Source organism: Nicotiana sylvestris, chromosome 2 (genome assembly GCF_000393655.2).
Source record: "Nicotiana sylvestris chromosome 2, ASM39365v2, whole genome shotgun sequence".
NCBI classification, from domain to species: domain Eukaryota; kingdom Viridiplantae; phylum Streptophyta; class Magnoliopsida; order Solanales; family Solanaceae; genus Nicotiana; species Nicotiana sylvestris.
Window position 1 is genome coordinate 180,066,187 of NC_091058.1, and position 14,732 is coordinate 180,080,918.

Sequence of the window (14,732 nt, forward strand, 5' to 3'; positions counted from 1 at the left end):
AGTCTGAAAGGAGATGCTCTGTCTTGGTACATTAGCAAATACCCGAATAAATGGTCAAACTGGGTGAGTATGGCATCCAATTTCATGAAAAGGTTTAGGTTCAACACAGAAAATGCGCCAGATGTGTTCTACATTCAGAACCTAAAGAAGAAGCCCACATAAATATTCCGCGAGTATGCTACTCGCTGGAGATCCGAAGCTGCTAAAGTCAGACCTACCTTAGAGGAAGAACAGATGAACAAATTCTTCGTCCGGGCCTAGGACCCGCAGTATTATGAGCGGATAATGTTGATTGAAAGCCATAAATTTTCTGACATCATCAAGCTAGGTGAGAAGATCGAAGAGGGCATCAAAAGCGGTATGGTCACGAACTTTGAGGCCTTGCAAGCTACAAACAAGGCCTTACAGTCTGGTGGTGCGTCCAAGAAAAGGGACGTAGGGGCCGTAATGGTTGCACATAGAACCAAATCTCCCATCAAATACCAAACCTATCCGATGCCTCCACTCACATATCAGCCTACACCAAATTACCAAGCACCCTCACCCTCTTACCAAACTTTACTACCCACTTATCAATCACCTCCAGCTCCCACATATCAGCCTACTTTACCCAGATACTCCCAACCCGCACCTGCTTACCATGCCTACAATGCTTAACCATCCCACTATCAATCACCCCTACACGCCAAAACTTCCGTAGACCTCGACCAAATTTTGACCGCAGACCTCCTAAACAGTATACAGCTATTGCCAAACCCATTGACCAGTTATACGAAAGACTCAATGCCACTGGTTATGACACCCTTATCTCTTCCATAACCCCTGAGAACCCTTCTCAATGGGTCAATCCAAACAAATCCCGTGCATACCATTCCGACATAAAGGGACACACTATCGACGAATGTCATTCTCTAAAAGACAAGATCCAGGCTATGATTGACAACTAAATTATTGTGGCAAAGGAACCTGCTCCAAATGTCTGCAATAACCCTCTGCCATACCATAAGGGTGGAGGCGTTCACATGATTGAAATAGAGGATGATTGGGATCCTGAGGGGTCGATTGGGTTGATCACAGAAGGTGATGATCCAAAGAAACCAATAGTTACTCTTAATCCAATCATAGTCCAGATTCAGCCATCTAGGGATGCTGAGGTAAACATGTATGTGCCACTTGAGTTTGAAGCAACTGCAAAGACACCAACACCAATTGAGGTCGAATTTGTGACTCTAGCAAATGTACCTCCACCATTTGAAGTTGCAGTTTTACCTACCAAAGCACATGCTCCGTTCGGAGTGAAGATGTCCACACCGATCCTAGTGGCGATATCGGCCATAACACCATTCCATACCAAGGCTATACCATGGGACTATACAGCTGAGGCAAGGAGGAATGGCAAGGTTAGGTTCGAGGAAACTGTTGCTGCACAGGGTATGACGAGGACCGGCAGGGTCTATACCCCGGAACACCTAGCTGAGTCAAGCAAGCAGGCCTCCAATCGGTCGTCCATCATTGAGACAGGTCCAGATGATATTTGGAGAAAGATACAGGCCAAAGAATACTCAGTCATCGATCAATTGAACAAAACACCGGTGCAAATCTCCATACTTGCTTTGCTACAAAATTCTAAGGCACACAAGAATGCTTTGTTGAGGGTTCTAAGTGAAGCATACATGCCAAGCAACATTACTAGCAGAGAAATGGCTAACATGGTCGGACAGGTATTGGAGAGTCACAAAATTACTTTTCATGAAGATGAGCTACCGCCTGAAGGGTTGGGACACAACAAAGCACTACACATCACTGTGTAATACGAGGATTACTTTATCACCAGGATCCTAATTGATGGGGGTTCCATCCTCAACATTTGTCCGTTGGTAATGCTAAAAAAGTTAGGTAAGGGACTGCACGAGATAAAGGATGGAGCCATCAACGTGAAAGCCTTCGACGGTTCCCAAAGGTCCACTATTGGGGAAATTAGTCTATGTTTGCAAATGGGGCCAACTTGGTTCGATGTCGATTTCCAAGTGATAGACGTGTTGACATCTTACAATTTACTATTGGGACGGACATTGTCCATGCCGCTGGGGCTGTAGAATCAACACTGCATCAGACAGTAAAGTTTGAATGGAACCACCAGGAAGTGATCATTCACGATGACGGTAGCAACCCCATATACAGTCGCCAGACCATTCCGTCAATCGAAGGGAGAAAGAAACTAGGTGGAGAGACTTACCATCACATTGAACGAGTGAATGCTGTTGACAAAGACAAATGGTGAGACAACAAGATCGAGAGTATACTGAATTGGTGTGGGTACGAACTTGGCAAGGGGCTCGGCAAGAATCTCCAAGGAATCGCTAAGCCTATAAAACTCAAGAAACATGGTACTACTTTTGGTATGGGATATGAGTACACCTGGGAGGAATTCAATAGCTGGTCGCCACCATGGTGTGGTCCTTACTATCTGCTGGAGAAGCCTATACCACATTTGGAGCGGACTTTCCAACCGGCCGATATTATTTATGGGCCAGAAAAAGAGGAAGCATTGGCAGCGGTGAAGAATTTGTCCTTAGAAGATAGTGATATGGACTGCTATGTCATTCTCGAGGAGGAGGGGGAGGAAGGCCTTTCCATACAAGCCATAAGCAGAGGGGACCGCCTCAATAACTGGACTATCAGGACAACCAGAGCCCAACGAGCCTCAGGGTAGCAAGGCTAAAACAAGCACTGTTTTGATTTACTAAAATATTGTTATTTTTTCTCTAACATGTTTTCAATTCCCGCAATAAGATCTTCAATGTTCAAAACAATTATGCAATTTATCAAAGCATTCTGACTTTTCTTATGAATCAACACTTATTACTATTGTTTTCTCTCATTACTTTACTTATACAATATTACTATTACTTATCTTGATGAACCAATGACTGTGACATGCAATGAGACAACGCAACAAACGGACATAGATTCAGAGGAAGACGAAATACTAGAAGAGGTTATTAAGGAAGTTGAGAATTTTGAGAACAAACCTAAGTCCAACCTGGATGAGACCGAGATTATTGACCTGGGAGATGTAGAGAACGTCAAAAAAATGAGAATCAGTGTCCACTTATTGCCACCAGAAAAGAAGGAATACACATAATTTCTAAGGAAATATGAAGACATATTCGCTTGGTCGTATTATGACATGACTGGTCCGAGTACATCTATTATGGCTCATAAACTGCCAACCGATCCAACATGTCCGCCAGTAAAGCAAAAGCTCAGAAAGTTTAATCCTGACATGAGTCTGAAAATCAAGGAAGAAGTCACTAAGCAAGTCAAAGCCAAGGTTCTCAGGGTAGTAGAATACCTAACATGGTTAGCCAACTTTGTTCTAGTACCAAAGAAAGACGGAAAGGTCAGAGTCTATGTTGACTACCGGGATCTCAACCGGGCCAGTCCGAAAGACGACTTCCCCTTGCCAAACATACACATTCTGATCGACAATTGCGCCAAGCATGAATTGCAGTCATTTGTGGATTGTTTCACTGGGTATCATCAGATCTGGATGGATGAAGAAGATGTTGAGAAAACGACTTTCATTACACTGTGGGGAATGTACTGTTACAAGATGATGTCGTTCGGACTGAAGAATGCATGGGCCACCTACATGAGGGCCATGACTACCATCTTCCACGATATGATACACAAGGAGATATAGGTGTACGTAGATGATGTTATTATCAAGTCCAAGAAAGCTACTGACCACATGGAAGATTTGAGGAAGTTCTTCAACAGATTACGGAGGTACAACCTGATACTAAATCTCACGAAGTGTGCATTTGGCGTTCCTACCGGAAAACTACTTGGATTTATTGTGAGTCGCCGAGGAACAGAACTGGATCCATCAAAGGTCAAAGCTGTTCAAGAATTGCCACCGCCAAAGAACAAAAAGGACGTGATGAGTTTCTTGGGGAGACTTAACTACATCAGCTGGTTAATAGCACAATCTACAGTTATCTATGAGTCAATCTTTAAGATGTTGAAGAAGGATGCCGCTGCCAAATGGACTGATGATTGCCAAAAAGCTTTTGATAGAATCTAGGAATACCTGTCAACACCACCAATCTTAGTTCCGCCTGAGCCAAGTAGATCCTTATTACTCTACCTTGCAGTATTGGATGGAGCATTAGGTTATGTTCTAGGGCAGCATGATGAAATGGGGAGGAAGGAGCAGGCCATTTATTACCTCAGTAAGAAGTTCACCCCGTACGAGGCCCGGTATTCTCTGTTAGAGCGCACCTACTGTGCTTTCACTCAGGTAGCTCAGAAGTTGAGGCACTAATTCTGTCCCTATACTACATATCTCATATAAAGGATGGATCCTTTAAAGTACATCTTCCAGAAGCCCATGCCCACTGGTAAGCTATCCAAGTGGCAAATCCTGTTGAGTGAGTTTGACATTGTCTACATGACTCAGAAAGCAATCAAGGGTCAGGCATTGGCAAATCACCTTGCTGAAAATCCCGTAGATGGAGAATACGAACCCCTGAAAACATATTTCCCTGACAAAGATGTGTCATTCATAGGAGAAGACATTGCGGAATCCTATGATGGTTGGAGATTATGTTTTGATGGAGCAGCAAATTTCAAAGGAGTTGGCATATAAGCAGTCCTGGTATCAGAAACCGGTCAGCATTATCCGGTGTCCGCCAAACCGAGATTCCCGTGCATCAACAATATGGCCGAGTACAAAGCCTGCATCTTAGGGCTCAAAATGGCTATTGACATGAACATTCAAGAGTTGCTAGTGATCGGAGATTCGGACCTACTTATATATCAAGCCCGAGAAGAATGGGCAACCAAGAACTCCAAGATACTCCCATATCTGCATTATGTACAGGAATTGAGAAAGAGGTTCATAAAGACAGAATTCCAACATGTTCCCAGGGTCTAGAATGATTCGCCGATGCCTTGGCTACCCTCATCCATGATACAACATCTAGACAAGAACTTCATTGATCCCATTCTGGTAAAGATCCATGATCAACCAACTTATTATGCTCATGTTGAGGAAGAAGCAGACGGAAAACCTTGGTTTCATAATATTAAGGAATATTTGACAAAAGGAGAATACCCAGAACTTGCAAATCCTACACAGAAATACACCCTTCGGAGGTTGTCCAACAATTTCTTTCACAGCGGAGGGATTCTGTATAGGAGGATTCCCGATTTGGGGTTACTAAGGTGTGTCGACGCAAAGGAAGCATCCAGGCTACTAGAGAAAATTCACGCAGGAACCTGCAGTCCGCATATAAATGGCTTCGTCTTAGCAAAGAAGATACTCCGAGCTGGTTACTTTTGGATGACTATGGAAACGGACTGCATCCAGTATGTCCGGAAATGACACCGCTGCCAAATACATGGAGACATGATTAAGGTACCTCCAAATGAGCTTAATGCAACGAGCTCACCATGACCCTTCACTGCTTGGGGAATGGATGTTATCAGACCAATCGAACCTGCCGCTTCCAACGGGCACATGTTTATCCTAGTAGCAATTGACTATTTTACCAAATGGGTCGAAGCAGCATCTTACAGAGCAGTAACTAAGAAAGTTGTGGCAGACTTTTTTTGTGACCGCATCGTTTGTCGATTCGGGATTCCGGAGTCAATCATCACTGATAATGGTTCCAATCTCAACAGTGACTTGATGAAAGCCATGTGTGAAACCTTCAAGATCAGACACAAGAATTCTATAGCCTACAGACCTCAGATGAACGGAGCAGTAGAAGCCACCAATAAGAATATCAAGAAGATATTGAGGAAAACGATAGAGAAACATAAATAGTGGCACGAGAAGTTATTGTTTGCTTTACTGGGATATCGCACCATAGTCCGCACATCAACCGGGGCAACCCCCTATATGCTGGTTTACGGTACAGAGGCAGTCATTCCCACCGAAGTGGAAATTCCCTCCCTAAGGATCATACAGGAAGAGCAGCTCGACGATGCAGAGTGGGTGAAGAGTCGTTACAAGCAGTTGGCTCTTATTGATGGAAAGAGAATGAATGCAGTTTTCCATGGTCAACTTTATCAGAACAGAATGTTCAGAGCTTTCAACAAAAGAGTCAAACCAAGACAGTTCACACCGGGGCAACTAGTGTTAAAGCAAATTTTTCTGCATCAAGATGAAGCCAAAGGGAAATTCTCTCCCAACTGGCAGGGTCCATACATGGTTCACCGGGTTCTGACAGGAGGAGCCCTCATACTCGCAGAAATGGATGGAGAAGTCTGGCCGAAGCCGATCAATTCAGATGCAGTCAATCGTTACTATGTGTAATCTTTCTGCTTTCCTCATATGATGTAATCTGAACTACGCCTGACCTGATTCCCGTTTAAGAGGGGATACATTGGTAGCCCTATGGGTTCGGTCACAATTCAATAAAATTTTTATTTCCCCTCACAATTGTAAACAGGGGCAGAATTTTGAGGAGGACCCTCAAAATTCCGAAGTTAATTTCAGCCAATCATCGCTAGCAGCAGGCAAAAACATCAGTCCATTAAACTGGGGCAGAATTTTGAGGAGGACCCTCAAAATTCCGTAACAAGAAGGGTTGCAATGTCTTGAACCATGTCGCAGTCGTTGGTTCATCTAAAGAAAACTATTCTTAATTATGTATTTATGTATGCCTTTACTAAATCATGCATGTTTATTGCCAAAATCGCCTTGTTTAGCAACACTACTCCACTGATACGTACAGTATCACCATATCAAAGCCGAGCAGGTCAAGCAGAGGCAGCGGGGATACGAACTAACCTCCCCCCTTTACAAAACTCACGATTTTTCTTTGGATGCAGGCACTTGAGTTGCAAAATCATCAAATATACTATACACTCACAAGACTCACATTGCTCAGAAATACAATTCTCAGAACCGTTGTACTTACTCACAGCTGCTATCCGCACGTAGTGTCCCTAGCAGACACAGTATCCCCAGCAGTCGCAATATCGCAATCTGCTATCAGCTAAGAAAATTCTATTATCATTTGCCCTTTTACTTCTTGCATAAGGCTACCATTCTGCTTTCCAAGGTTAAGCTCTACCTCCATCTGCATTTTTGCATTGCATAAGGCTACCATTCTGCCTTCCGAGGTTAAGCTCTACCTCCATCCGCATTTCTTGCATTGCATAAGGCTACCATTCTGCCTTCCGAGACTAAGCTCTGTCTCCATCTGCATTCTTGCATTGCATAAGGCTACCATTCTTCTTTTTGAGGTTATGTTCTACTTCCATCTGCATTTCTTGCATTGTATAAGGCTACCATTCTGCCTTCCGAGGTTAAGATCTACCTCCATCTGCATTTCTACATTGCATAAGGCTACCATTCTGCCTTCCGAGGTTAAGCTCTACCTCCATTTGCATTAGCTGAAAGATCGCCACCTTATTTACATTTACGTCGGCTGAAAGATCGCCACCTTATTTACATTTGCATCGGCTGAAAGATCGCCACCTTATTTACATTTGCATTGGCTGAAAGATCGCCACCTTATTTACGTTTGCATCGGCTGAAAGATTGCCACCTTATTTACATGTGCACGGCTGAAGATTGCCACCTTATTTACATTTGCATTGACTGAAAGATCTCCACCTACTGCATTGCATAGGCTGAAAGATCACCAGACACTACATCTCATGGGCTGAAAGATCGCCAAATTATCCAAAGGTGTCATTGTTCGGAGGCACCATTCTCATAGCCCGAGAATACCGTTTCATGGCCTGAGGACCCCTTTTATCTTTTGCATATCATTATTCAAAGGCATCATAGTTCGGATGCATCATTCTCATAGCCTAAGAGCATCATTTCATGGCCAGGAGTTATACGCTTCATGGCCCAGGACGTCATGGTCTAAGGACGTCATCCTAACCGTCCAAAGACAACTTTCATGGTCCAACGAGAATTTGCAGCATGTTTAAATATACGCACAATATATGCTTGTATCACTTACTTGCAAGTAAACTAACAAGCAACGGCCGTCTCATTAGGAGCGATCCCGCTCCAGTTCCCGCAGCCCTATCAGGTTTCAAACCATTCACCCCAACCTGAATATTGCGTCCGCTCTTGAAAAGTCTCCATCGACATATTCCGCCGACGGGTCCCGAACTACATACGGTCTGATTTCTATAAAACCAAGGATTTGTAGGTAGATCAGAAACCGGATTATAGCCTAAGTTTCCTCGAACCATTTCGCTCGGTCAAAATTGGCCATCATATGTTTACCCGACAACTCTTTCATCCTTCCCGGGTAAAGAGGGGCAGCTGTTGATACCCAATTTTTTCCTGTATATTTTAATATGCAAAATACTCTCAAAATAGCATGTATGTGCATATATAAGTATGTCCCAAGGTTTTATTATTTCTTTCTTAATTTGTAAAGATTTTTAAATCAATTTATTGCCCTATTTTATCAACAAAAACCCAGTAATTATCCCAAAAATTATCATTTTGGATGATACATTTATTGCATTCTCATATTTATATTAAAATATAGCTAGCATAATGTTTTCATATTTTTACAAATTTATTTAGTATTTTTAAAGCTAAATTGCATATAATTGCAATATTGGCCTCTTTTTATAATTATATTTATAAAATCGACTCCAGTATTTTTAATTTGATATGTATTATTAATTATTTTAGTACCTTTAATTAATTCACAAAAATTATTTTACTGTTTTTTATAAAATAAATAAGGGTAAATGGCTATTTAAATGTTAGCCCATTTGCATTTTAATTTTAGCCAGATTTGACACTCCAATTAAACCCAATTTCAAATCCAATTACCCATCCCAAATCCAAAATCTACCCGACCCACGACCCTTTAAAATAACCCGCTTGGATTCCCCTTCAATCCAGGCCGTTGATCAAAATGATTAATGGCCACCCTTAACCCCTTCCTTTTTTAACCCGACCTAACCCCTAAACCTAATCATTTCCTTTCTATAGCAGCCCTTAAATCCCCCTTTCTCTTAGTTCTCTCTCAAGCTCCCCTCAAACCCTAGCCGCCTCCCTCCGCTTCTACCCTAAAATCACCGGAATCCATGGCTTCCAAGGCCATTGAAGTCCTATACCGGCCTCCTATAACTCCTACACACCTGGTTACTATAGTTTCAAGGCCTGACCCTGAAGAATCTTAGCCCAGACTTTGTTCGATTCGAGTTCTATGGCCGTCTCTGACCTTGCTCCGGCCAGCCATGGCTATTCGAGCCTGATCTTGACTTCTCCTGCTTAGATCAATGACTTTCCAAACCTTTCTCACCATCTGGGTTCTTCTGAAACCTAACTTTTGAGGTTCTTCTGATTGCTTTAGATCTATTCTAGATCCATGTTTTCCCTAAACTTTCAAACGCTTTCTCAAAGTTTCTTTCAAAACTATGCTTTCAAAACCTTTATCTTTTTCGATTTAGGGTTTTGGCAAGATATTTAGAAGTCTCTCTGATCTTTAGCATGTTCTACTATGTTTTTTATGTTGTTCTTCTACTATGGTTCTTATGTTGATTCTTCCAATGTGTTTCTTTATGTTAAAGTCTTAAGTTCTTTCTTAGGGTTTCTGATTTAATTTTCTTTGTTGATATTTTTGCCCGATTCTCTTGTCTTTCACCTCTACACTCGATTAATGGCAAAAAACCTAAGATTTGGGGTTCATTCGAGTTCTGATATTATTTGCTATGTGATTTGTTTGTTCCTCATCTTCGAACTTGTTTGGTTTCAAAACCCTAATTTCTTTGTGCCAATTTGAGTTTCTGAAGTTGTTTCATCTGTTGCTCAACTGAATTTCAAAATCTTTTGTTGCTTTATATGATTTTGAATCCCTGCTAAACTCTTCTAAGGTCTTTCTACTTGACCATTTGCATGATATTTGATACTTTCCCCCTTCTCCATTGCTGAGTTACTGAAACTGACTTATGTGACTACCATGTTCCTATAGTCAACTACTTACTGATTTTGCAATTGCATGACACTTTTCTTTGTCCTAAATTCAACCTCGCATGCCTAATACTTGTGTGCTCTTTATATATGCTGAGCTTCTCCTCTAAAATGATTTCAATTTTTAACTGATTTCAGGCCTCCTTGTGTAAGTCTGATTGATTCTTTCCTTGTTTTACTAATTTCCCTGTTTCTTGGTTTGATTTGAAAACTTTCCTTAGCCTTTCTGACTTGGTTTATTCATGAACCAGTAATTTCGAATCTGTGACTCCTTGATTTACTATGTACTGATTGATTCTTACCTTATTTGTTTAACCGTGTATTTCAAAGATCCTTCCCTAATTAAACTTCTATGTATTTACCCCTAATTGTTTACTTTGCACAAGATGCTTATTTGATCTCTTTCCTTAAATGATTTTTGTTCATTGCCGTTTAAGTTTGAACTCCTTAATTAAAGGAAGTTCTTCTACTGATTGATTTTAATTGGTACATGGTTATTTTCTTGCCTTATTCTCTACCTGTTTTCAAACTATAAATACCATGCTCTTTCATTGACATAAAGACACGAACACTCTTAGTTTTCTGAACTCACACTCTCATTCAAAAAGCACTCTCTCTCTTGTTACTTGTACTGTGACCTGTTTTCTTTCAAGTACTGCTACTGCTGTATTTTGCTCCTTTGAAACTAGTATGTCCTGATTAAGGTTTTCAACAACCACAACAATGTGTTTATTTAATACCTTCACTTGCATGTCTACTTATTGCTTATGTTTAGTTCGGAATTTACTTTAGCTTGTTGTAATTTCCTTTCTATTATGAATCCCAAACCCCCTACCCTAATGTGTTTGATGCTAATGGTTTGTTTGAGGCATGACAGTATTAAGTATTATTGTCTATGGCTCAAACTTGATTCCCCTGGAATCATAACCTCCATGTCACTATCATATGTTGTGTATTCTTGTTGATTTGTAAGCATAACAACACTCTCTATTGCTATGCATGCCCAGAATTAGCTAAATGTCTAAGCACATGGACTCTTTGCAACTTCCCTATTCCTCTAAACCCCTTTTGTGTACTTGTTTGTAGCTGTTTCCCTCTCCTTCACCCCTTTAGAACTTTGTTCCTCACTTGCACTCTCTCTTAGACTTTAAGTTCTGCCCCTCTTGTGAGCCTTGCCTTGGGACCCCTTGAGCTCCCTCTGAACTTGGAAACTTGAGGGCTGACCCTTTCATACTGCACTTATCCCCATTCTGATAATGCAATTTGGGAGTGAGCATTGCCCGGAGTCCCGTTGAGGCTCTTATGGAACTTTGACACAATCAGATTGGAGAAAGGCTTTGGATCCATGGTCTTTGAGTTGGGTCTATCATGTAACTCAGAGAGGAAGTCAGAATCAGGCTTCCTCTAGTTGTACTTTTTTTACTTTTCCTGATGTAATTATATTTATTCTGGTTTGTAATAATTTGTAATAAACATTTGGGGCTGGTTAGTGAAGAAGGGTGTGTAACTATGTATGCAAAAGGTAGAAATCATGACTATAGGACTACTATATTCCTGCATATTCAACCTCATACAGAAACCATGTCTATAGGATTCTGCATATTCAAACTTCACTTAGAAATCATGTCTATATGATTCTGCATATTTAACTTCATTTAGAAATCATGTCTATAGGACTTTGCATATTTAAACTTCACTTAGAAATCATGTCTATAAGGCTTCTGCATTTCGACGCTACGTCTACAAGGTCTTAAAATTAGTAACGCCTAGAAAACATGCATATAGGAGTTTCTAATAAAAAGTCTGATACACCTCACTCAGTGTTAGAAATAAAACCAGTAGTAATAGCTGCTATCGTTTGCGGAACTTGTAATCAATTCGTTTAAATTCTGCCTCTCTCTTTCAATAATCTGAGTCCCTCACTTAGCAAGTTTAACGAGTATGCATTCAAACAGTTCATTTAGAGCCTTACTGTTTCATTGCTTTCTAAATCCAGTAGATACCATGCTTATAGGATCCCTGTCTAACACTTAATCAAGCCCTAGGGTAATAAATATAAACTGAATCTGCTTCTGTTAATAATTACAACCAGCAGGTAGGCCTGATTTGGACTTCTTATTTGAGTTATGTGATAAGCTGAAACTGTCTCAATAATTTCCTCTCACTCGTCTTTAATACCTTTTATTAAATCAGACCTAAACAGTAAGTGTAAGACATGCTAATTACGTGCTTCTTTGTTTAAGAAGGTATATCTGAGCCTCTGCTTGTTATATGCTTTCCCCAATTTGCAATACGTGTTTTGTATATCGCCTTAGAGTTTTTTCCTTTGAAACTACAAATAAGTCTAATATCCCTCCCTTTTAGGATTAGTAGTCCTAAATGCCTCCGGGACTGATAGGATTGGGACGGGTAATAGCATGCAATAAGTAAATGAGACCAATCCGCTCTTTAAATGCCTTAACAGGGTGGGAAGGATAGATATGGATATGATGACCACGCAATAATGTCACGTGTAGCCCCTCATTGAGGAATGATTACCGGACATTGTGTGGGGTGATCCATATTGTTAATAAACCTAGGACCCCTTTCCATTATTTCTTTAATTCCTTTATCATTTCAACTTCTTCTTTTTTTTAAAAAAATCAGCTTTCTTTGCTCTTCCAAACTTTGTTTATTTGTAAACAATTATATGAAACCCCCTCTTATTTGAGCCCTATTTGTCTACATGTTAATTGCACCCCAAATTCACAATAATTGTCTGGCCGGGAACCACACTAGTGGATTCTAAGGAGTGCCTAACACCTTCTTCTTGGAATAATTTCAAGCCCTTAGCCTAATCTCTGGTTATTCAAAATCAAACTCTTTTGGTGTCCTAATGCACCCTAATCATTATGTGGCGACTCTTCAAATGCAAAGCCAATTCCTAAAAGGAATGAGTTGTCCCTCCAAATGTCATAAACCCGATTTCGCTCTAGAAAAAAGGGGCGCGACAACTGGTACCTTCCCGGTGGCACTAGCCATCCCTCGGGCTGGGCAAGGAGTACAGACTCCCACTACTCACACCCCGGAGCAGATGGCTCCCCAATATCAGACTCCAGCAGCCCCGCTAGTTGGGACAGTTCAGCCGGTTGTTGCAGCATAGGCTGGTAATAGGCCCGCTTTGTCTTCTTAGGCTATGTTGAGGTTGGATAAGTTCACTAAGCTCTTTACTTCATTTCAATGGTTCATCTTCTAAGGACCTACCGGATTTTCTAGACCGTTGCCATAAGGTTTTACGCAATATGTATAGTAGAGACCAGTGGGGTCAATTTTGCAGCATTTCAGATGACTAGTTCCACCTGGAGATGGTGGACAGATTATATGTTGATTAGATCAGCTGGATCGCTTGCATTTACATGAGATCAGTTCTCACAGCTATTTCTAGAGAAGTTCATCCCGGTCACCCTAAGAGAGGAGTACCGCGGGCAGTTTGAGCGACTTTAGTAGGGTGGCATGACTGTCACCCAGTTCGAGACTCGATTTGTGTACTTACCTCGCCATGCCACTATCTTGCTTCCTACTGAGAGGGAGAAAGTGAGGTCGGATAAATCCTTAGGGCTAATACCCGAAACCTACTATAAAAAAAAGTAACAAGCTGGTGTTATCTATGCTTATAAGCACTAATTAGCACAGTTCTAGAAAGATTTAACTTTTTTGTAATCCCACTTAGATAGATTTCCTGGGATCTTTTTTGTTCTTTTTATATATTTTGGTCTTTGTCATATATATATTTATGTTCCTAAAATGAGATCAACTTAGGAGTAATCAGTGTTAATTATAAATCAGTGATCTTAATGTAAACCCTACATGTCATATGCAAGATCATAAATAGAGCAAGCATTTTTCTTACGAGGACATATAATAGGATTTAACTTATATACATTGAGAGTATAAATTTATTTTATACTTGTTTACCCTTAAAAATTAGTAACAATTGAATTTGTACGCGGCTTAAAAGATACGTGATTTGATTTAATATGAATGATCTAAGAATAACAAATAATTAAATTAAAAAGAGAATAAACGATCAAACCAATCGTGGCGGAACAATTAATCCTGGTTTTAGGTTAAACACTGAAGAACACTTTAAATAATAGTTAGAAGACAAAAATAAACTTTTATTGCTTTGATGTACGTGTCAACCGTTTATTTCAAAGGTGTTTTATTTCACAGATAACATAAATTTATAATGGATAATATTTTAAATATAGAATGCAGGAAGTATCGAATAATACATTTGATTTTTATAAAAAGACAAACGGAGTCTGAAGGATTGACATACTCCAACATTCTCCCGCAATTCAAAGGTGTATATATCTGATGTTTTTATTGTCGTATCGAAGCACTTCTCTATAACTTTTAGTGTTGTTGAAGCACTTGTCTCCAGCTCCCATTGATATACTTTGTCACCAATAATCAATTTTGTTGATGCACCTATATTCAAAATAGAATTATTTTTTGAAGATTTTTGTTGAAGGATTTATCTAGAGTATATATAATTTCGATATAGAAGAATTTCTTTTTAGCATTGGGTCACCTAAAAAGAGTAATATAAGTAACCATCCATAATAAATGGTACTAGTGACCTATACAATAATATATCTAAACTGATTAAAATACACTAATAGTATTGTGTACAAGTAAAATTGGGTATAATGTTACTCCCGATTCCCCGATAAACAAACAAGAGGGAAGCATGATCTGACGCAACCTCGAGCGA

The 14,732-nt window shown here is 40.2% G+C and overlaps 1 protein-coding gene across 1 annotated transcript; it reads left to right on the forward strand.

The window, feature by feature from the left end:
• Positions 1 to 4,954: 4,954 nt before the first annotated feature.
• LOC138886018 (uncharacterized) lies at positions 4,955 to 5,392 on the forward strand. Its single transcript, XM_070167039.1, has one exon. It carries the CDS (start codon positions 4,955 to 4,957, stop codon positions 5,390 to 5,392), a length of 438 nt encoding a protein of 145 aa, XP_070023140.1.
• Positions 5,393 to 14,732: the final 9,340 nt, after the last annotated feature.